The 23,238-nt window shown below is 28.1% G+C and overlaps 1 protein-coding gene across 1 annotated transcript; it reads left to right on the forward strand.

The window, feature by feature from the left end:
• Nucleotides 1–801: 801 nt before the first annotated feature.
• Aspvir_003595 (sterol desaturase family protein) lies at nt 802–1,652 on the forward strand (the record flags this gene model as incomplete). The annotated part of the gene is made up of 3 exons (XM_043275176.1): nt 802–900; nt 954–1,039; nt 1,097–1,652. The coding sequence occupies 3 exons, from the start codon at nt 802–804 to the stop codon at nt 1,650–1,652; spliced, it is 741 nt and encodes a 246-aa protein (XP_043131111.1).
• Nucleotides 1,653–23,238: the final 21,586 nt, after the last annotated feature.

Consider the following 23,238-nt stretch of genomic DNA (forward strand, 5'->3'; position numbering starts at 1 on the left):
AAGTCAGGTTGTGAGGCAATAGTGTCTAATGTCATATTGACATTGGATTTATTCTGCTCTCCAGATATCAGCAAGACTGTCTTTGCACTTTTAAGAAGATGAAATAATGACTTGATATATAATGATCTATATCTGGACCTGAAATTAATAAGGCAGAGCTGCACAGACGTCTTAATAAATGAAAAATAAGGTCACTCCATATAGATTGTGGTACTTGTTTCTTACTGGCTGTAATCTAGGCAGTACGCTAGAAGGCTTATATAATCTTCGGCCTTTTGGGTGGCCAATAACGTAGTAGTTATGGGAAGCTTGGAGAAGACGGGAGATCTCAGGGGTGAGAAGGGGCTAGGCGATAATAATCACTTTACGAGTCTAAACAGAAAAAGTTAAGAAAAAGTCTCGCCACCCCGGGAATGGATCCGGCGCCTTCAGTAACCACTAGCTCTCCCTCCTGAAATACCATCACACCCTCCAACAATAATTCTACCAAAACAGACTCGAATTTCCGTTTGCTTCTCTTCTTATTGATGGAAGAATAGGTTTCAACGTCCAGTCGTCTCTTATACCACGATACAGGTGCGATATCAAATACAATGTGAGTTGCTCCTCCCTGTCAGTTGGTTCGACCACAGTTTAGTCCTGACAAGGTACAGGAATTCCACACTATACTCGACGTCTCCTGTGACTTATTGGGAGCAATATGGGGAAGTTTCCCGACATAATGCACATCTCAATGTCGTGGAGAGACTTTGGTCCGCGTGGTATGCCTGGATGCAAAACGATGTCCTTGCAACTGGCATCATGTCGTTTGTGATGCATGAGATTGTCTATTTCGGCCGTTCTCTTCCCTGGATATTCATTGACACTTTGGGCTTGTTTAAGAATTATAAAATCCAGAATGTAAGAGGATCCGATCTCAATGCCTATCACAAGGCCCTAACTTGGCTACTCAGAATAAAATTCCTTCACTTAGGGAGCAATGGGATTGCGCCAAGTTTGTCCTTCTTAGCCACTTCACTGTGGAACTTCCGCAGATTTGGTTGGTGTCTCAATTTAACCGGTCTTCATGATGTGTTTCTAACGGTATGTCTTGCAGGCTTTTCCACCCCATGGCGCAATTCTTCGGTCTGTCTACCTCGGTTCCTTTTCCCTCTGTTTGGACCATGATGTACCAGATTGCCATTTTCTTTGTTCTTGAGGATACATGGCATTATTTCTCTCATCGTGCCCTCCATTGGGGCCCTTTGTACAAGGCTATCCATAAAATCCACCACCAGTATTCGGCACCCTTCGGTATGGCCGCCGAATATGCGTCGCCTATTGAGGTTATGATTCTTGGGTTTGGGACCGTTGGATGCCCCATTCTTTGGTGTGCATTGACTGGTGACCTGCATATCTTTACGATGTATGTCTGGATTGTCCTACGGCTCTTCCAGGCCATTGATGCGCACAGCGGCTATGAGTTCCCTTGGAGTCTCCATCATTTCTTGCCTTTTTGGGCTGGGGCTGATCACCATGATCTTCACCATGAGAAATTTGTCGGCAACTATTCGAGTAGCTTTCGGTGGTGGGATTACCTTCTCGACACTGAATACACGCCTGAAGCTCTTAAGCGCCGAAGGGAGGGCAGAATTACAAAAAAGGCTCAGTGAGCACTGCTGTCATTGAATCATGATAGCCTTTACCTGTCCTGCTTGGGACACATGCGAACTGCTTTACGGTCCTGTGTAAAAGGTACCAATGTGAGAGGGAATAATCATTTCATCCCCTTTTGATATCATTATTATAATATGTATGATGACTGTGGTTGCTAGGTTCATGAACCGACTTATTTAACCTAGCAGTCTTCTCATCTCATTTATTGCTTTTGGTGTTCTGATTTTAATTTGGTGTTTTATTTTATTTTTTAATTGTTTTTCTAATGTATATATATCAATGAGCCATATATGATATAGATATAGAATAGATATAGGAAATTGTTAGGGACACCGCCCGCCACCAACTTAGGGAAACACCCCTTCAGGCTTCAATCCCTGCTGTCATTAGTTAGAATTGATCATGTAACCACTACTGGTTGCTGCAATCCTAACTTTTGATTTACCATGTAAAATTAAGAGATAGGAAAACCACAAGAGAGGTCATTAGTTTCTAATCAAAATATTTATTTACTTCTATCACGAATCAGAATCTAGTAATATCCTATAAATCTACAGGCTACTACTATAATCATACTACATTAACCACAACTATAACTTATAAGTAATCATGAAGCTATCTTATCATTACCTCTGGATACTTTATGCACTAGAGCCTCTAGTTATCTACATAGCCCTGCCTAGAACTAATACTTGTACAGTATAAAGGGTCATATGATTAATTCTAACTAATTACAGCAGGGGTGTGTGTGTTAAGGGCTATAGCAGACCATAAAGCCACTATATGCAGCCAATACTAGTAGTACAGAGGGCCTAGACCTACTAGATCATATAATCTACTGTGATATTAATCAGTACATATATGACTTCTGGGAAGTCTATCAGATGTGTAATAATATCTAGTAATGCAATATCAACTAGCATGGATATGACTTCAGGGAAGTCTATTAGAGGTATAATGATAACTAGTAATCATCATTACTCTTTATATAGTTAGTTACACCTTATATTCCTTTCTAGTCTAGATTAAAATATAAAAAAAGACTAGAATCCCTTAAAGATAGTAGGATATATATATAGTAGCTACTAGCCTACCCCTTACTCTTATACTCTTTAAAGACTCTATATCCTTAATAACTATAAATATCCTATATAGTAGTATATCTAGATTAAGTAAATATATAATATTTAAATTTTAGAAAGATTTAAAACCCCTTATAAAGGATTAATCTAAACTATAGTAGACTTAGTATGGTGGTACTGTTAAGGGCTACAGTAAACTGCAATGCCACTGTGTATAGCTAATGCTGACAGTGCAGAGGGTTTAGACCTACTAGATTACATAACCCACTATATATATCTCTGTAATTAGCTAAGTATTCTATAACTTAGTAATTAGTTCTCCTTACTTAGGTAACATATAGATAATTGCTCCCTTTATACTAATCTAGCTAGTTAATATTAACTCTTAGTAGCTAATCTTATAGTTCTAATTACTCTTAAAAATCTAATCAGCTTATTATAATACTATAAGATAATAGTTAATACTAGATCTTCCTCTAGAACTCTAAACCCACACAGTGAATCTATATCTATAGTAGAAAGGATAATTCCTATCTATAAAGAACTAACTAATCTTGCAGAATCTATAGCTAAATAACTAGATAATAGTTATAATAGTGTTTATCTACTATATATAAATAACTAATCTACCCCTAAAAGGGTGGAAAGGGCAAGCACCCCTATTAAATTAGAAGCCTAATATATAAAAAAAGAGAAGTAACTAATAAGCATTATCCCTAATAATAATAATAAGATTACTTATAAGCTTCTAGAAAGAGAATGCTAGCTTAAGTAAAAGCTTAGGTAAGCAGAAATTAGGAGATGTATCTAGGACTAGGAGATAGAAACCTAATTATAAGAAAACTAAAATAAAGATTCTATACTTTGGGATATTCATAGACTCATAGTTATGAAGGATATTAAGTCTTCAAAGAGTATAAGGATAGGGGGTAGGCCAGCAGCTACCCTATATATATCTTATTAACTTTAAGGGATTCTAGTCTTCTTTTATATTTTAACCTAAGCTAAGAAGGAATGTAAGGTCTAACTAACTATATAAATAGTAATAATAATTACTAGATATTATTATATATCTGTTACGACACTAACACCGCCAGGCGGAAGTTATGGGCAGAATCAGAAGAGCAGTGATAACCAACCAATCTTTAGCTACCAGGGTCTTATAGAAGACAAGATACATTATATTAGAATAATATCTAATTTAGCTATAACTATTATATAATTAACTACTATATACCTAATCTTAGTAATAGTAGATAGTATATAACTACTACTAAGACTACCCTGTTATAGTAGTAGGAATAGTAGATAAGAGAGGAACTATATAAGAATATTTATTACTACTATATCTAGAGATCTTAGTTTAGTTTTTTATATTTAATAAAGATAACTTACTTAAGTATAAGTTTACTAGTCTAATTTATTAGTTACTCTCTTATTATTATTAAGTATATATACCTAATAGGCCTTACTTCTATCTTTATTATTATTATTCTTATTATCCTTAATCTTAGATAGGATTATTATATCTTTAAATTATATTAGATCTTAGTTAGATTACTATATCATATAACACTATATACCTAGGTTAGTATATAGTAGGCTACCATAGAGGGTAGGCCTTAGGTAAGTATTAGATATAGTCTAGGGACTATATCACCCTATTCCTAAAGTAGTTAACTAGCAGAGAATAGCAGAGATAGATCCTAGGGTGTAATAAATTAAATACTATATAGTATAAATTACTTTAGGAAGTTTAATTAATATTTAATATTAAATATTATAGTAAATAATATACCACAAGCCCCTGCCAGCTTAAATATTAGTTAGATAGGAACTTTATAGTAGTAAGCAGCTATATAGCCTTAGATTATAGTAGAAGATCTAATAGGTAGGATTAAATAGCTCTAGGAGCATATTCTTAGATTAATATAATAGAATAAGACTCTAAATAGTTAACTTATAGCTAAGTCTATTAAGATCAGACTACCAGAACTATTTAATAGAAGTTAATCTAAGTTATAAGTATTTCTTATATAGTTAGATATATATATATATAGATAAACTAAGAGAAACTTATTAATAATATAGTGGGATATTCATTATTATGAAGGATATAGAGTCTTCAAAGAGTATAAGGATAGGGGGTAGGCTAGTAGCCACCCCCTATATACCCTCTTTACTTTAAGGGATTCTAGCTGTCTTTTATATTTTAACCTAAGCTAAGAATGAATATAAGATCTAACTAACTATTGTACAAGGGATATCACATAGCACTCTGAAGAGTAGGTTAAGCTTCAATGTAATTAGGAGTCATAAGCTAGGTTATATCTAGGTTAGATATAAGTTTAACTAGATAGAAGAGATATTATAATAGAAAATAATTTATTCATTCCTTAAATAGTAGTTATAATCTTTTCTAAAGAATAATATAGTTAGCAGAAGATCCCTCTATCTTTAGTAATAATATTATTATTATCCTAGTTATCTACCTTAGGGATTAAGCCCTGAAATAGGTATAAGTAATTAGCTAGAACTAATACTATATTTCTCTACTATATTACCTCCCCTCCTTGCTACCCTATTACCCTTAATAGATCTCCTAAATTAAGGAGTTCTATCTTTATTATAAGACTTAGTATTATCTTTATTATCTCTATTATTATCTTCTTTTCTATTATTATCCCTATTATTATCTCCTTTTCTATTATTATTATTACCTTTATTAGGCCTCTTTCTATTATTATTAATTATACTAGTAGTATTATCTTTATCTTTCTTATTATTATTAAGATCTATATTACCAGCACCCCTAGCAAGATCTAATAGAGGAATATTATTATTTCTTTTATCTAAGGTAGATATAAGTTTATTTATTAGAGTCTTAAATATAATTATAAATATTTATATTAATAATCTCCTTACTCTACTTAGGGTAGTTATTAAAGATATATCTCTCTATTAAACCTCTTTATTATATTCCTACTTTATTACTTCTTCTTTAAGATAAATAAAAGTAGAGTTAGAGCTATAAATCTCCTACTTAGTAAATTTAAATCTCTTTATTATTTCTTCTACTAAAATAATAATATCATTTACAGCCTTCTGTAGAAATTCTTATATAATATTAATAGGCCTATAAAATAAGATATTTAATTTATTTATAACCTCTAGATTATCCTACCTAAGTTAACTAATAAGCACTACTCTAATATATATTTAAGATATAAGAAAAACAGAAGGTCCCTAAGAACTAATAAATTAAAACTATAGTATTAATCTATCTAGCTAGGTGTTAGATAATATTAAATTTTTTAAATACTTTTATAACTTTATAATAGTCCCTATCCTTAGGACCTCTAGATCCCTCTAGCTTTTATTTACTACTATAAAAATAACAGGAAAGTCTAGTATAAGTTCTAATTTCTTAATATAGATCTCTAGTATTATTACTATTTTAGTAATAAGCTATAGAGGGTGTTATTTAATACTTTTAAAATTATTTAGAATAACTCCTATACTATTAACTATCTCTATAGGAGGGCTAGAATTTAGTAAAGCCTATCTAATAACTCTATTATTAATATCTTTATYCTACTACTTTCTTATAGCTATAAAGTCTGATATAAAGCCTTAACTAAGGGACTAACTCTAATTATACTAGGTTATTACTACTAAGTATATTATATACCCCTGATGCACTTCCCCTGAGAAGCCGCCGACCACTTCCACATCATCTAGCTGGCTGTGGGGTGGGGGCAGGGGTTAGGCTAAGGAGCTGTTATGGCACCAACAGAAACACCAGCAAGCCTCAGCTAGTTGACCCCATAAGAGGACAACCTTATGAAATAACTAAGCCTCAGGTCACATGATTAGATACTCCTATGATGAGATAAGGGAGTAGGCAAGAGGAGGCTACTAATCTAGCTACTATAAGGGAGTAGCTAAAGGAGTAGTAAAGAACTACTAAGAGAACTACTCTAAAGGAGTAGATAAAGGAGTAGCTATGGATACTATATAAGAATACTTATTACTACTATATCTAGGGATCTTAGTTTAGTTCTTTATATTTAATAAAGATAACTTACTTAAGTATAAGTTCACTAGTCTAATTTATTAGTTACTCTCTTACTATTAAGAATATATCCTTAATAGGCCTTACTTCTATCTCTACTGTTATTATTCTTATTATCTATAATCTTAGATAAGATTATTATACCTTTAGATTATATTAGATCCTAGTCAGATTATTACATTATATGATGCCATATACCTGGGTTAGTATATAGTAGGCTATCACAGAGGGTAGGCCTTAGGTAAGTATTAGATATAGTCTAGGGACTATATCACCCTATTCCTAAAGTCATTAACTAGCAGAGAATAGCAGAGATAGATCCCAGGGTATAATAAATTAAATACTATATAGTATAAATTACTTTAGGACATTTAACTGACTCTTAATATTAAATATCATAGTAGGGAATACCTCACAGACCCTAACTAGCTTAAATATTAGAAGGGCGGGAGACTAATAGCCTTAGGTTATAGTAGAAGACCTAATAGGCATGGTTAGATAACTCTAGGAATATATCCATTAATTAGAAGGTTAACTTTTAGCTAAGTCTATTAAGATCAGACCACCAGAACTATTTAACAGTAGCAGATCTAAGCTATAAGTATTTATTATATAGTTAGATATATATATCTAGATAAACTAGGAGAAACTTATTAGTAAAGTAGATAAGGTCTTATTTATCATAACTTATCTAACTAGACTAGTATTTAATTAGTTTAAACCTTTTATTAGAGATTATTAGAAACACACTGATAATAACTAGGCTAATAAAATAGATAAAATATTTACTAGTTATAATATATTTAAGAAATAGTTAGAGAATACTTTTAGTAATATTAACAAAGAGCGCAATGCTAAGAGATAGCTATAATAGCTTAAATAGATAGGATCTATAGGGGAATACATGTTATAATTCTAATAGATTATATCCTATTTAAATTAGGATGAAGACATGAATATCACATAATTTAAAGAAGGCTTGAAACCAGACATCTAAGAAAAGTTAATTTAGATGGAATGACTAGATAAGCTTAGTAGAATAATTAAATAGGCAGTTAAGATTAATAATAAATTATAAGATTTTTATATATATAGGAAGGAATAAAGTAATTAGAATACCTTTAGCAGCAGGTATACTATGAATTATTAACTAAATAATAGAAGGCTAGCTTAGCCACAGAGCTAAGGATATATAGATCCTTATAGGCTATATCTAATAGAATTAGATATGACACAGTTGGCACTTTCTAGAGAGGAAAGAGAACAGTGATAATAGGATAAGTTATATTTCTAGTATAGGAAACCTAGATATATATTAAAAGACTATAAGTAATAACCTAGGAGAGGTTAGTAGAATAAAATAAAATAGCTTAGGGTAATAGTAGAGTTCTATACTAGCAGAGGAGCTTATAATATAACTAGTACTATTATAGTTAAGAAAAGGAGTAATAAGTAGCTAAGAAAACTATTTAAAGAATATATAACTCTTAATAATAATGAAATTAAGTAGGAGCTTCAAGAGGAAGACTCTACTAAGTATAGAAGTATAAATAATAATTAGCCTGCTAAAGACTTAAATATACTTATAGCTACTAATTAGAAATTATTAAATAGTGATAAAGATAGTCTTATTAATTAGGGGAATATTATATCTGGAGGGCTTATTCACTAATAGATAATACTTACTAAGGAAGATTAGATTATTGGTTCTAATAAAGAAAAGACTAACTATAAAGAGCTAGATTAAGAGGATTTTCCTGTGATAGATTAGACTATAATTAATTAACCTATTAATCCACTTAATAAAGAGTATAGAACTTAGTAGGTGAGCCTTAATCCTAATAAGGAGCAGTCCTATAAGATTCCTAAGATACCTTAAGATAATTCCCTAAAAGATAATTATAAAGTAGATTAATATACTATATAGCTATAATAGCTAGATAAGAAGTAGTTAGCAGAGCTATAAGTATACTAGCTAAATATATAGATCCTTAATAAAGTAAAATAAGGAGTGAAAGAATATATCTACTAGAACCTAGAATACTAGACTTAAGTAGAGTCATAGGATAAGCATATTGTACAAGGGTTATCACATAGCACTCTGAAGAGTAGGTCAAGCTTTATCATAATTAGGAGTCATGAGCCAGGTCATGTCTAGGTTAGACATAAGTTTAACTAGATAGAAGAGATATTATAATAGAAAGTAATTTATTCCTTCCTTAAATAGTAGTTATAATCCTTACTAAAGAATAATATAGTAGGAAGAAGATCCCCCTACCTTTAGTAATAATATTATTATTATCCTAGTTATCTACCTTAAGGGTTATACCCTAAGATAGATATAAGTAATTAACTAAAACTAATATTATCTTTCTCTACTATATTACCTCCCCCCCTTACTACCTTATCACCCTTAATAGATCTCCTAAATTAAGGAGTTCTATCTTTATTATAAGACTTAATATTATCTCTATTACCCCTATTATTATCTCCTTTTCTATTATTATCCCTATTACTATCTCTCTTTTTATTACTATTATTACTTTTATCAGGCTCCTTTCTACTATTATTAGCTATACTAATAGTATTATCTCTATCTCCCTTATTATTATTAAGATCTATATTACTAGTACCCCTAGTAAGGTCTAGTAGAGGAATATTATTATTTCTTTTATCTAAGGTAGATATAAGTTTATTTACTAGAGTTTTAGATATAATTATAAGTATTTATATTAATAATCTCCTTACTCTACTTAGGATAGTTATTAAAGATATATCTCTCTATTAAATCTCTTTATTATATTTCTACTTTATTACTCCTTTTTTAAGATAAGTAAAAGTAGAGTTAGAGCTATAAATCTCCTACTTAGTAGATTTAAATCTCTTTATTATTTCTTCTACTAAAATAATAATATTATTTATAGCCTTCTATAGAAATTCTTATATAATATTAACAGGCCTATAAAATAAGATATTTAATTTATTTATAACCCCTAGATTATCCTACCTAAGTTAACTAATAAGTGCTACTCTAATATATATTTAAGGTATAAGAAAAATAGAGAATCCCTAAGGACTAATAAGTTAAAACTATAGTATTAATCTATCTAGCTAGATATTAGGTAATATTAAATTTTTTAAATACTTTTATAATTTTATAATAGTCCCTATCCTTAGGACCTCTAGATCCCTTTAGCTTTTATTTACTACTATAAAAATAACAGGAAAGTCTAATATAAGTTCTAATTTCTTAATATAGATCTCTAGTATTATTATTATTTTAGTGATAAGCTATAGAGGGTGTTATCTAATACTTTTAAAATTATCTAGAATAACTTCTATACTATTAACTATCTCTATAGGAGGCCCAGAATTTAGTAAAGCCTATCTAATAACTCTATTATTAATATCTTTATCTTACTACTTTCTTATACTTATAAAGTCTAATATAAAGCCTTGACTAAGGGACTAACTCTAATTATATTAGGTTATTACTACTAAGTATATTATATATGCTGTATATATTAGTATTCTATAGTAATACTACTTATTAGGATACCTATATATTTCTAAATAATTTAGCTCTATTTATTCTATTATAAACCTTACTAATATAAGATAAGGGGTGAGTCTCTACTCTCTATTATTATATAATATAATTATAATAAGGTAGGTATAAAGATTAAGTTAGAGAGCTTATTATATTATAGAGAACTATATATTTCTAAGCTAATTATCTATAGATCCTCTCTTAAGAGGTGTATAAAAGTTATATACTCTAGTCTTATTAAAAGTAATCTTTTTAAGACCTYTATCTTTAGTATTCTAGTAAGAGAATAAATTATTTATAGTAATATAACTATTTTTATTAAAATTCTTTAGGAAACCTATATCTAAGTTAGATAGAAGCTCTTTAATCTATTTATAAATAATAGTACTTAGATTAAAAGTAATACTTTATACTATAGRTATCTAAAAGACTTCTTTATACTTATTAATACCTAAATTAATTATTTTTAGAGCTTTAGTATCTATAAACTAAGTATATAATCTAGCTTTATCTTATAGTATTATATACTTATTACTAAGCTTAATACATTACTATATATACTCTTTAAGTATATCTAGTAATAGGTTTATCTTTAACTTTAAATCTATTCTAATAACTTAAAGATATTTTATATATATCTTAAGCTCTGTTATAGCTTTTACTTTTACTAAGAATATAACTACTAAATTCTATGTTAATTTATAAGGAGATATATAAAGAATTATTATTACTAATAGATCTAAAAAGATTTTATAAGTATATTTATCTTACTCTTTTTAAGTTTTTTTAGTAACCTAGTCTTTAGCTTTCTTTAATTATTACTATAAAGCTTCTCTTCCTAAGTTCTTATCTCTACTAGATATTAAACCTTTATCTATATTAGATATAGCTTTACTATATAATTTTCCTAAGTGTGTCTTTTTCTTTACTTTTAATTCTATTAATATATCTATTAACTCTTTATTATCCAGGACCTACAGAGCTTCTTTAATTAGTATAAGAACTTTATTAAACTATCTAAGTACTATTAATCTAGTTAGAGGCTATAGCTTTAACTCCTTATCCTTATCTAAAGATATTAAAAGATTAAACTAATTAAGCTTCCCTCTAATTTTATTAAGCTTATTTTTAGTAAGCTTACCCTCTTTCTAAGGTTTTATTTTTATAAACTAAATATCTTATAGAGTTATATATATATAGCTTTTTAGCCCTCTTCTCTTATTTATTATCTAATTTAGAGTATACTAATTTGCTCTCTTAGCTACTATTTTAAAAYTAATTATCTTTATTATTATTACTAAGTCCCTTATATAGTGATGACTATAGCTAATTCTTAATAGATAATCTATAATATTATTACTCTATTTTTCTTAGATTTAAATCTAATACCTTACTATTCTTTCTATAATTTCTACTATTATTTTTATAATATCCTCTACTTCTTTCTATAGTACTTTATCTTTCTTTTTCTATTTACTAAATCTATTAATCTTTCTGATAGCTTCCTAGATAATATATATCTAGGTATTCTAGACTTCTTATTATAGTAGTATCCCTTCTCTAATCTCTTTATAAACTATATATCTCTCTTTATCTATTTTATATAGCTATAGTTTTTAATTAAGTTCCTCTAATATATTATTAGCTTCTCTTATCTAAGTTTTAATRTATACCTAGCTTACTATTATAATATCTTCTAGGGCTAACTAAGCTTTTACCCCTATAGAGATAATAGATACTTCTATATCTATATCTATAGTATTACCTAAATTCTACTTATTTTTCTTTACTTTTTTTATAGCTAGAGCTGCTCCCTACTTATAGGGATTCTTTAAGGTTTTATCTATAGTAGATAGTAGCTGAATGACTTTATTAAGAATAGGATGATTTTAAGAAAAAGAATTAATAAAATTAAGGACTTTAGATAAAACTAGAAAATAAGAAATTTATAAGGTAATAGTTATTTTATTATATTACTTATAGATAAATAATAAAGAATTATATGATCCTTTAAACTATAAAAATAATATAATTAACTAGACTTAATTAGTTAGATCTAGGTTAGGAAAGTAGAAATATAAGTTTAAAATATCTCTCCCCTCTTAATTTATAGTTAATGCCCTTGTTATGATGAGTATTAATTATGAATTAATTAAACTTAATATAAGGGAAAAGTAAAAGAAATAAAAAGTAAAAGATAAGAAAGGATAAAAGAAAAGTAGTATAAGCTACTTAAGTTAACTAATAAACTAAGGGAAAGATTAAAGACTAATAAAGAAATAGTAAAATCTTATTCTTTAACTTTAGATGCCTTAAATAAAGTATTCTATACTTATAGATTATAGTAAAGAAATATGAAATAGCTAATAAAGTTAGTTTAATTATAGTAGAGAGATAATTACTATAAATAATAAATTATTAGGGATAAGGTCTTTATTATAGATTATTAGCTAAGTTAAATCTCTTTAAGTTATATCTATATATAGAGGTATAAAGGTAGAATCTACCTTATCTAAAACTTTAGCTATCCTTAAGATTACCTTACTAGGTTAATTTAAGATAAAGAACTACTTTAACTAATTACTATAAACTATTATCTAGAATATAGTGCTATTAAGTTCTTTTAGTAAGTATAAACTATTTATAAGAATCTAATAAATATAATATAGTCCTAACTATCTAAATACTATCTTATTAAAGTATAAAGTTTCTAGCTTACTATTATAAAGTAGAATAAGGTTATCTTTTTATAATACTTCTCTTTAGAGATAATTCTAGTTATTAAATACCTTACCTCCTTCTTCTCTCTTTTACTAGACTCTTATAATAGCTTTAGTAGTATTCTTATCCCTCTATTTAATCTACCTTACTCTTATTATAACTAGATCTCCAGTGTCTTAAATCTTATTCTAAGGTAGTATCTACTATATTAGAACTTTTAATTCTACTAGTAGAATAGCCTCCTATCCTATAAGTATCCTAAAGGGTATTATTYCTATTATACCTYTTATARTATTATAATTAGCCTAGAGGACTATAGGGAGGTGTTATTACTACTAGATACTAGTTCTAGTAGTTAATATCCTTAGGGCTTTAATAATTAGCTTATACCTAACTTTAATAAACTTATTAGCTTAGTAATTATATAATAATATCTAAATATAGTAAGCTTTATATCTCTTATAGAGAACTATAATAATATCCTTTATTTCTAGACTATTATCTAAAACTAGAATCTTAATATAACCCTATCTTATAAAGATATCTTTAAAGATGAATTTAGCTATAGCTACTATTATTAGAGTTATTATTACTTAGGCTTCTATCTATCCTAATAAAGATTCCCTAGCTATAGCTAAGTAATATAGGGTTATACTCCTATAGATAATATAAATAATATCTATATACTATTTTTAAAATAGACTACTAGATTTAGTAGGAGTTATCTCCTTCTTAAGCTATAATCCTACTGCTCTTTAGCATCTATTATAAGATTTATACTAATCTAAAATATCTTTCTATAAGCTAGACTACTAATACTAGATAGTAATTTTATAGTAAGTGCCTTCTCTACCTTAATACCCTAATTTATTATATATAGTAGATAAAATCCTTTACTATTATTACTTATTATCTACTACTCTATAAACTAGTTTAGACTTCCTAGATCTCCTAAATAAGATATAATCTTAGATAAGAAACTTTATAGCTCTTTTCTTAAATCTTTAGAATTTATTAGTATCTATCCTATCAGGCCTTTCTAAGGTTAATAACTATTTTATAATTTAGTATAACTCCTTTATCTATATTTCTAATTTAACTAAGAATGATATATCCTCTTCTTAAGAGTCTAGTAGTAAAATATAGAATATTATACTAAACTATATATCTAAAAACTCTTTAATATTATTATTTTCTACTTCTTAAATATCTGCATATATAGGCAGTCTTTAAGATAAATTATTAGCTATAGTATTCTTTAAACCTAGAATATAATAAATAATAAAGTTAAAGAGTTAAATCTATATAATCTACTATACTATTATAGCTCCCAGAAGGTTAGTTACTATCTAATTTAATTATATAACCAGAGTTATAGCATCTACTTCTAATATAAAATAATACCTATAAAGCTAGGTATGAAACTTCTTAAGAGACTTAAGCACTATATAATACTCTTTTTTTCTAGTATTATAATTTATCTCTATACCTACCTAGATGCTACTTTTAAAATAGATTAGATATCTTTTATTAGTTCTAGTCTTATATTATATTAAATTCCCTCCCTAACCTTCTTTACTAGTATTATAGGTAAGAATAACTTCTCCTATCTCTATTATTAATCTATTCTTAAGCTTCTTTAGGTATTCTAAAGGCTTAAGGGCTAGAGCTAATATAAGGGCTATCTTAAGTTAATCTATAGCTAGTTACATAAGTTCCTTAACCTCTTTAATTAAATTCTACTTACCTTATACCCTCTTAGCAGGTCTTACTATCTACTAAGATTTAACCTATAGATTTCTTTAGTACTTAGTTTTCCTTATCTTTAGATACTAATATCTAAACTCTTTCTTTATCTTTAAACACCCCTTTCTGATTTTTATTCTATAGATTAGAAGGGGAGAAAACTAGAATTAATACTTTTCTTTTTCTATCTAGTAATATAATAATAGTTTCTACTAACCTATTCTTTAGAGTAATATAGTGTAATCTTACTTAATATTTAAATAGCTAACCTAAAATATAATTATTAGATAAAGGAGTATTAATAATAAAGAATAAAACTTAATATAAAAAACCTCTAATTATAATAAGTATATATTTATAAATACTAAAGAACTTTATTAACCTACTATTAGTATTCTATATAAATCTATTATTTAATAATATAATAGGTAGTTATAATCTAGCTATAAGTAAGTAGTATATAATATTAATCTTAGCTCTACTATTAATTATAACCCTTAAGCTAAAGGCTAGATTCTTTTTACTAATAATTATAGCTACTCTTAAAGTTACTATTATATATAATACCTCTTCTGCTTACTCCTCTTCTTCTAGTTCCTATTTAACTAAAGAAATATTAGTAGTAATATAGTTTACCTAAAGTTAAAATTATTTATTTATATTATAAGCTATTATAGATACTAGTTATTCCTTAATAGGAGAGAAGAAGGCTTTATAAACTATAGATAATACTTTTATTAGTTTACTAACTAATAGTTCCACCTTTCTAGCTAAGATTTAATTTATAATTAAGGAAGTATTAAAATCTTCTTTTTTTAAGAAGTTTACTAATTTTAGCTTTCTTTTCTACTTCTCTTTTTTAGTCTTTTAGATCTTCTATAGTATTTCTTTCTATTAAGCTTTCTTTTTAAAGTTAGTCCTATAATACTATCCTACTCTTACTATTTTTATTAATAGTAGACCCTTTTCTATATAAGTATCCTCTATAAGTATATTCTAAGCCCTCTTTATAGCTACTAATTTATAGCTATCTTTCTTATTAGAGCCTACCTCTACTACTTAATTATAGTATCTAATACTAGTATCTAAAATCTTATCTTTAGAACTATTAAATATATCCTTAATATTATATAATAGGAAGCTAGTACTATATCTAACTAGCCTCTACTCTATTCTAGTAACTATATATAAATATTCCTTAACTTACTCTTTTATATATTTACTATTCTAAAATAGGTATAGTAGAGCCCCTTCTATTCTAGCTAATCTCTAATAGATCTTTTCTTTATAGTTAAGATAAATAACTCCCTTCTTTAAAAACTTCTAATAAGTAGGATAAGATGACTGATTATACTTATTTAATATTAAATAGAATTAGTATTAATTTAGGTTAAGTAGAATAAACTTAAATTATTTAGTATTTATATTTAAATATCTTTATCCTTAGCCTATATATAATAGGAATCTATTTCTTATATCTAGATACTTTATAAATTCTATTTAATTTAATTATAACCCTTAAAATTACTTACTAAGATTATTAATTTTTAACTTTACTAGCTTAGCATCCTTTATTACTATTTAGCTAGCTTAAATAGAATCTAATTTTACTATCTTAGTCTTCTTTACTAGATATTCTTTATTAAGCTTTACTAAGACTAAACTCTTCTTAGAATCTACTTTCTTAAACTTATATAATAAAGTCTAACTATTTTCTATAACCCTAAGATTAGCTACTCTTTATAATATTATATTTATCTAAAATAATTTCTTAACTACTTCTTTTACTTTAGAATAAATTATAGAATTTAGCTTTTTAGTATTAAATCCCTCCTTCTAAAATAGCTCCTCTTATATAGAAGTAAGAAGACTATAAATAAATATTAATATATAGCTATAGATATTAAGATATTCTTCCTTCTCTAGTCTTTCTAATACTAAATAAAATTAATAAATAAAACTATCTATATTAGTTTCCTTTCTTTTTATACTTATAAAGTTCTTAAGCTACTAAATATTAAAAATCTTTTAAGCTTTATCTAATCTTATATATTCTTCTTTTAGTAACTACTTTATAGTACTATAATTATCTTAGTTATATTTAGAAAGGCTTATTACTTATATAGAAATAATATTACTATAGTAATCTAGTATATATAATAGTTTCTCTTTATCTTTAGAGATAAGATATCTTTAAAAGAGGTTATTTATAATTTTTAAGAAATCTATTATATTATTACTATTAAATTATAAGGCCCTAGCTATCTTAGAAGTAGATATATTAGCTTATAAGAGATACTTCTAATAAGCTACTTTATTATCTTCTAGGTTAACTATATCTCTAGAAGACTAATCTTATCTAAGATTACCTATAGAGACCCTAGAGCTAGAAGTTATAAAGCTCTCTCTAGATAGAGTAAGATTTTTAGGCATCTTCTTTATATTAATAGATATTATAATAGGGGTTTAAAATATTAGTAGTAGAAACTATTATTTTTTTAAAGAAATTTAATAACTTTTATAATATTCCTAAAGTTAATTATAAAAAACTATAAAAAATAATATTACTCTTTCTTACTCTTCTCTTTTCCTTACTAGATTATTTCTATATTTATCTTTCTTAATAATCTCTTAGTACTAAATTTCTCTATTCTTTATTAATATTTTTATTATTATTACTCTCTTCTCTAATACTCTTATTCTATAGTATAAGGCTAGATCTACTTCCTTATCTCTCCTTCTTAGACTAATTATATATTTACTTATCTATTTTAATATATTTTTAAACTTTAATATTATTCTACCCTTTCTATCTAGATACTCCTGCTTTCTCTTCTCCTAATCTAGTTAGCTAACTCTTAGGGTTAAATAAACTTCCTATATTTTATAATACTTAGCTTATAACCTTCTTTTAGATAGCTCTTTACTACTGCCATAAGAATACCCTATATAGGTTACTAAATATATAAGGGATATTATATAGCACTCTAAAGAGTAGGTTAAGCTTTAATATAATTAGGAGTTATAAGCTAGGTTATATCTAGGTTAGATATAAGTTTAACTAGATAGAAGAGATATTATAATAGAAAGTAATTTATTCATTCCTTAAATAGTAGTTATAATCTTTTCTAAAGAATAATATAATTAGTAGAAGATCCCTCTACCTTTAGTAATAATATTATTATCATCCCAGTCATCTACCTCAGGGGTTAAGCCCTGAAATAGGTATGAGTAATCAGCTAGAACTAATGCTATGTTTCTCCACTACACTATATAAATAGTAATATTAGTTACTAGATATTATTATACACCCTATATAGCTTCTCTAAAGTTATATACCTATTATTAATATTACATCCTCCCCTACTTAAACTAAACTTTATCTATAGAGTTCTTAGTTAGCACCTATTAGTATGACTATATAGATATAACTATTATTAAGAGATATTAGTTTCTAAACCTAGTATTTAGATATTATTATTTCTTTATTAATAATCTATAGAATTAACTAAATTATTCTTTATACTATTATTTTAAGATCACTATAGTGGTGGCTAAGTATATTCTTTATTTAATATATAAGAGGTATAATTAGATTACCTTACTTAGTAATATTAATAAGTAAGTTACCTAAGTAATTAGTAATCCTTAAGTACTATATAAAGAATTATAGTAAATATTATTATTTATATATATATATAAATAATTAAATTAATAAAGATAGAATTAACTAATAAGTATAGATAAATAAATAAATATTTACTACTAGTATATATAGCCTAAATATAAATATCCCTAACTTTTCTTACTTAATATATAAGATATTTTATAACTAAATCTTAATATTAGATCCTCTAGCTTAGCTTTTATTTATTTAAATTAATAGACTTTTATAGTCTCTTCTCTTTATAAAGTATATTTATCTACTTTAACTCCTTAGTTATTATACTCCTATTTCTAATTTAAAGATACTTATTCCTAATTATTATAGTACTATTAAGTAGGTAATAAAGAAGTGCTATTTCCTATTAATAAAGTAAGATAGATTATATATTACCCTCCTAGATATAGTATATAATATTAAATAGTCTTATAGTAAGAGTAGTAAACTATTAATTAAGCTAATTATTAATCTATCTTAGTAATTAGCTATTATTCTCTATTAGTAAGATATTACTATAGGTCCTAGCTATAAGTAATATATAGACTCTAGTATATTTCTTAAATATATTATATCTCCTAAGTATAATTTAAATAGTATAACTTAGGTATTATTCTAGGGTGCTTATACTAACTATCTATAATATAGAAAAGAATTAAACTATAAATTCTATCTAGGTTATAGTAAGTAGTAGAATTCTAGGGATAATATATAAGTTTCTTATTTTAAACTTTTTACTAATAGTTACTTATTTATATAGGATAATTCTGTAAGCTAGTAATCTACTAAAGATTTAGAATAATAGTCCTACCTTATAAGATATACCTCTAAGTAAAACTATTAATATATCTACTAAATAATAATTAAATACTTTATATTAGACCCCTCCTAAGCTTACTACTAAATCTAACTTAAGTTATTATAGTTATTACTTCTCTTCTTCTATAAGTAAAGCTAGTATATTAGGGGAGCATCTCTGTGGGTGTTAACCTAGGGCTCCTAGATGGTAATAACTGTGTAGTCCTAGAGCTGAGGGTCCTAAAGGAGGGGGGCTATGCTAATATCTAGTAAATTCTGAACATTATACTATAGTATTTAGATGGTTTAGTTAGCCTAGGGGCCTAGGGTGACACCAGCCTTAGTTCTAGTATTGGTTTTAGCCCCCAGATTAGGTTTAGCCTTAGGTTCAGATTCAGCTTTATCTAGTTTAGATTCAGGGGCCCTCAGGGGTATAGATAGGCTACTAGCCATAGCTACTAGAGGCTATATGCTGGCAGCCCTCCTCTAGATAAATACTACTATTATATATACTTAAGCTGCCCTAAGTGCTTCCTATTTCAGCCTTCTAGTATATATAGAACCTATTATATTCAGCTTCCTCTGAATTCAGGGGTGGGTCAGGGTTGGAGGTTAGTAGGAAGGGTATAGTTTAGTAGACTAATAGGGTTAGTATTTTAGGGTTAAATAGTAGGAGGGAGACACTACTTACTAAGGTAGATACTAAACTAGTTACTAAACTAGAGACTAGATTAGATGCTAACCTAGATGCTGATCTAGATGTGCTAGATGTGCTAGATATGCTGGGTATGCTAGATGAGCTAGTGCTAGTAATTAATACCAGAGGCCCTGGTCTTATAAACTAGGGCTATAGTGGAAGGGGCCTGACAGGGCCCCCTAGCTTAGTATCTTAGGTATCTGAGCTAGCTTGGTAGGTAGGCTTAGGCTAGTAAGTAGTGTGGGCAGGCCTTATAGGCTAGAGGCTTATATAGTTCTATTATCTTTAGTATTATATATCTTAGTAGATATCTTTAGGTATTTTAGCTTAGAGACTAGGATATTAAGCAGGTCTAGGCTGCTTATAGCAGGCTAATAGCCCTGGCTATAGCTATATTTATACTTTAGGGCTACTAGTAGCTTAGGAACTTCCCAGGTGAGGTTACTCAGGAGGGTTAGTATATAGAAGATAACTAAGAGGCTTAATATATTAGATATTCTAGAGGAGAGTCCAGGGGCATGTTAGGCTAGGTTAGAGAGTAGTAATAGGGGTGGGGAGGCTAAATTAGCTACTCTTTTAGAGGTACTAGTATCTATTAATTATAGTAGTATTAGTACTAGTATATAGAAATTAGTATTATAGGTAGGTAGTAGAGGAGGTGCTGGTACTAGCTATATAGATATTAGCTCTAATACTATAGCTACTTTCTAGGGCTGCTTTAGTAATATGCTTTATAAGTGGGTTTATATAGAATGGGTTAGCTATAGCTACAGAGATGGATGGTAGCTAATATTAACTATTAGGTAGATAGGTAGGTGATAGGGGGCCTTTATAGGAGAATATAATTTTATTTTAAATATATTAGCTAGTGATAGTGATAATTAGCTAGCTAGTTAATATATATCTTCTAGATTTAGTAGTGGCTTACTGATTATTTTAGCCCTTTTAGGCCTGGGGGGCTCTATGCCAGCTGTACTATGTGGTGGCGCAGGTAGCTGGGCTAGTCTGGTGTTCAGGGCTGGGTTAGTAGGCTAGGGCAGGCTAGCAAAGAAAAGGGGTTAATTCCATAGTCATTCTTGGGATATTCAGTGTTTGTGTTAGTATACAGGGCACTTACAGAACTTCTTATTGTGGGCATTAGCACAATACAGATATGTAACTCTTTCAGCTGTGCAGATGGGCTGGGCATGTCTATAATTTAGGCATCAGGTGCACTGTAGGAGCTGGTATAGTGGGTTAAATAGTTCTATATGTAGTGGGGTGCTATCTAGGAAGATCTAGTTCTAAATAGTATGATTTACTAACTATATATCTTAGAAGAAGACTACTAGGGAAGACTTCTACTTATACTATTAGGCTATAATATTATTCCTACACTAGCCTATATATAGTATAGGGCTGCAGAGTGCTAGGTTATAGTATAAGATCTTCTCCTAGAGGGCCTCTACCATGCTCTAGATACTAGAGGGGAGGAAGGTAATAGGAATATAGTAGACTAGAATAATATACTAGTAATTAGTAATATAGGTATATTTACTCTTAGAGAGCTTCTAGAGCTATATCTTTTTATTCTAGATTAGGTACTCCTAATCTAATATAGAATAGATATATATATCTAGATTACTACTATAAAGCATCTAGGCCCCTACCACCTATATACTAGCTAGGCTAGGGAGGCTACTATAATAGAGGATCTTCTAGATCTTACCTATAATAGCTATAGTAGTAGTTTACTTATAAGGGCTAGCTCCTAGGCCTAGGCCATTTCTATACCCATACTACCAGATCTGGATGTGGTTCTTATTATTATAGGGGGGTGCTGCTAGGGGGGAGGAGGTAGAAGATAGATAATAGTTAGGAAGGGAGGAGGGATTACTTAGTATTTACTAGATCTAGCTAAAGACCCCTTAGGCTCTAAGGGTTATAAATAAGAAAGTAGCTAAGCTATGCTTACCTACTCCTATACTATTTATACCTAGGGCCTATATATTATAATTACTAGTAGCTATACTATAGACTTAGCTCTCTAGTAGTTTTATAATTAGGGTATAGGCCTACTAAATAAAATCTTTAATCTAAGGGGCTTTAATAGACCTACTAGAGTAAGTCTAAGTAAATTTAATAATATTTATATAGTATATTATAAAATAAAAGGAATAATTAATAATAGAAGAATTATTACTAGCTACTAGGGCTAGCTACTAAGCTATAATATTAAGATAACTAGGCCCTAGTAGAAAGTATAAGATAGTATATARTTAAAGTATAAGATAGTATATAATATTAGAGTAAAGTCTATAAGTAGCCTAACCTAGTATAGGGAGGTAGTCTAATAAGAGAAGTAGAGCCCTAATCTAGTTAGATAATTACTCTACCTAAAGGGTTATTATTAGTAGATAGCTAGAGCTAAATCTTAGAGGTCTAGGATTTAGTACCTCTAATTAATAGGGGTAGGCCCTAAAGATCCTAGGTGCTAGGGCCTTTAATTAGTAATAATAATTAATATATAGGATCCTAATTAAGAAGCTACTAATTAAAATAATAGGTTAATATATATTTAACTATATAGAGATAACTCTCAGGGGTAAGAGGGTTAGATTTTAGGGTCTAGTAGGGTCCCTATTATTAATTATTATATAGATTAATATTTAAGGGGCCCAGCTGGCTAGCTAGCTAGCTATTAGTTTAGTTTATAAGGCCTAGGACCCCCTGTGTGCACTTATCTCTCTTAATAAAGATAGAATCTAGTGAGAGAGATGAGCTGTATAAGTAAGTAAGGAGGGATGATTAAGATAGAATCTAGTAAGAGAGATAAGCTGTGTAAGTAAATAAGAAGAGATAATTAAGATAGAATCTAGTAAGAGAGATAAACTATATAAGTAAGTAAGGAGAGATGATTAAGGTAGAATCTGGTAAGAGAGATGAGCCATGTCATATTATATTAATAGTATTACTAGCAAAATAATATAGTAAAGGAGACTTAGAATTTCTATTAGTTCTTAGAATATAGAGAAACTTAGATATACCTCTATAAGAGTATATTAATAAACTAGATAAAAAGACTACTATAGTAGATTTTATATTAATTTTAAATAAGAAATAAATTAACTAGTTTAATAAATTTACTAGTATAACTCTATATTATATTCCTACTTAGTAGGCTACTTAGAATACCCTATAAGGAGGTTTTTATAGATACTATCCTTAGGCCTAATAGATAAGAAATCCCTATTTTACTTCCTAAAATAAGTA

This window comes from Aspergillus viridinutans, assembly GCF_018404265.1.
Source record: "Aspergillus viridinutans IFM 47045 DNA, scaffold_15, whole genome shotgun sequence".
Classification (NCBI taxonomy): Eukaryota; Fungi; Ascomycota; class Eurotiomycetes; order Eurotiales; family Aspergillaceae; genus Aspergillus; species Aspergillus viridinutans.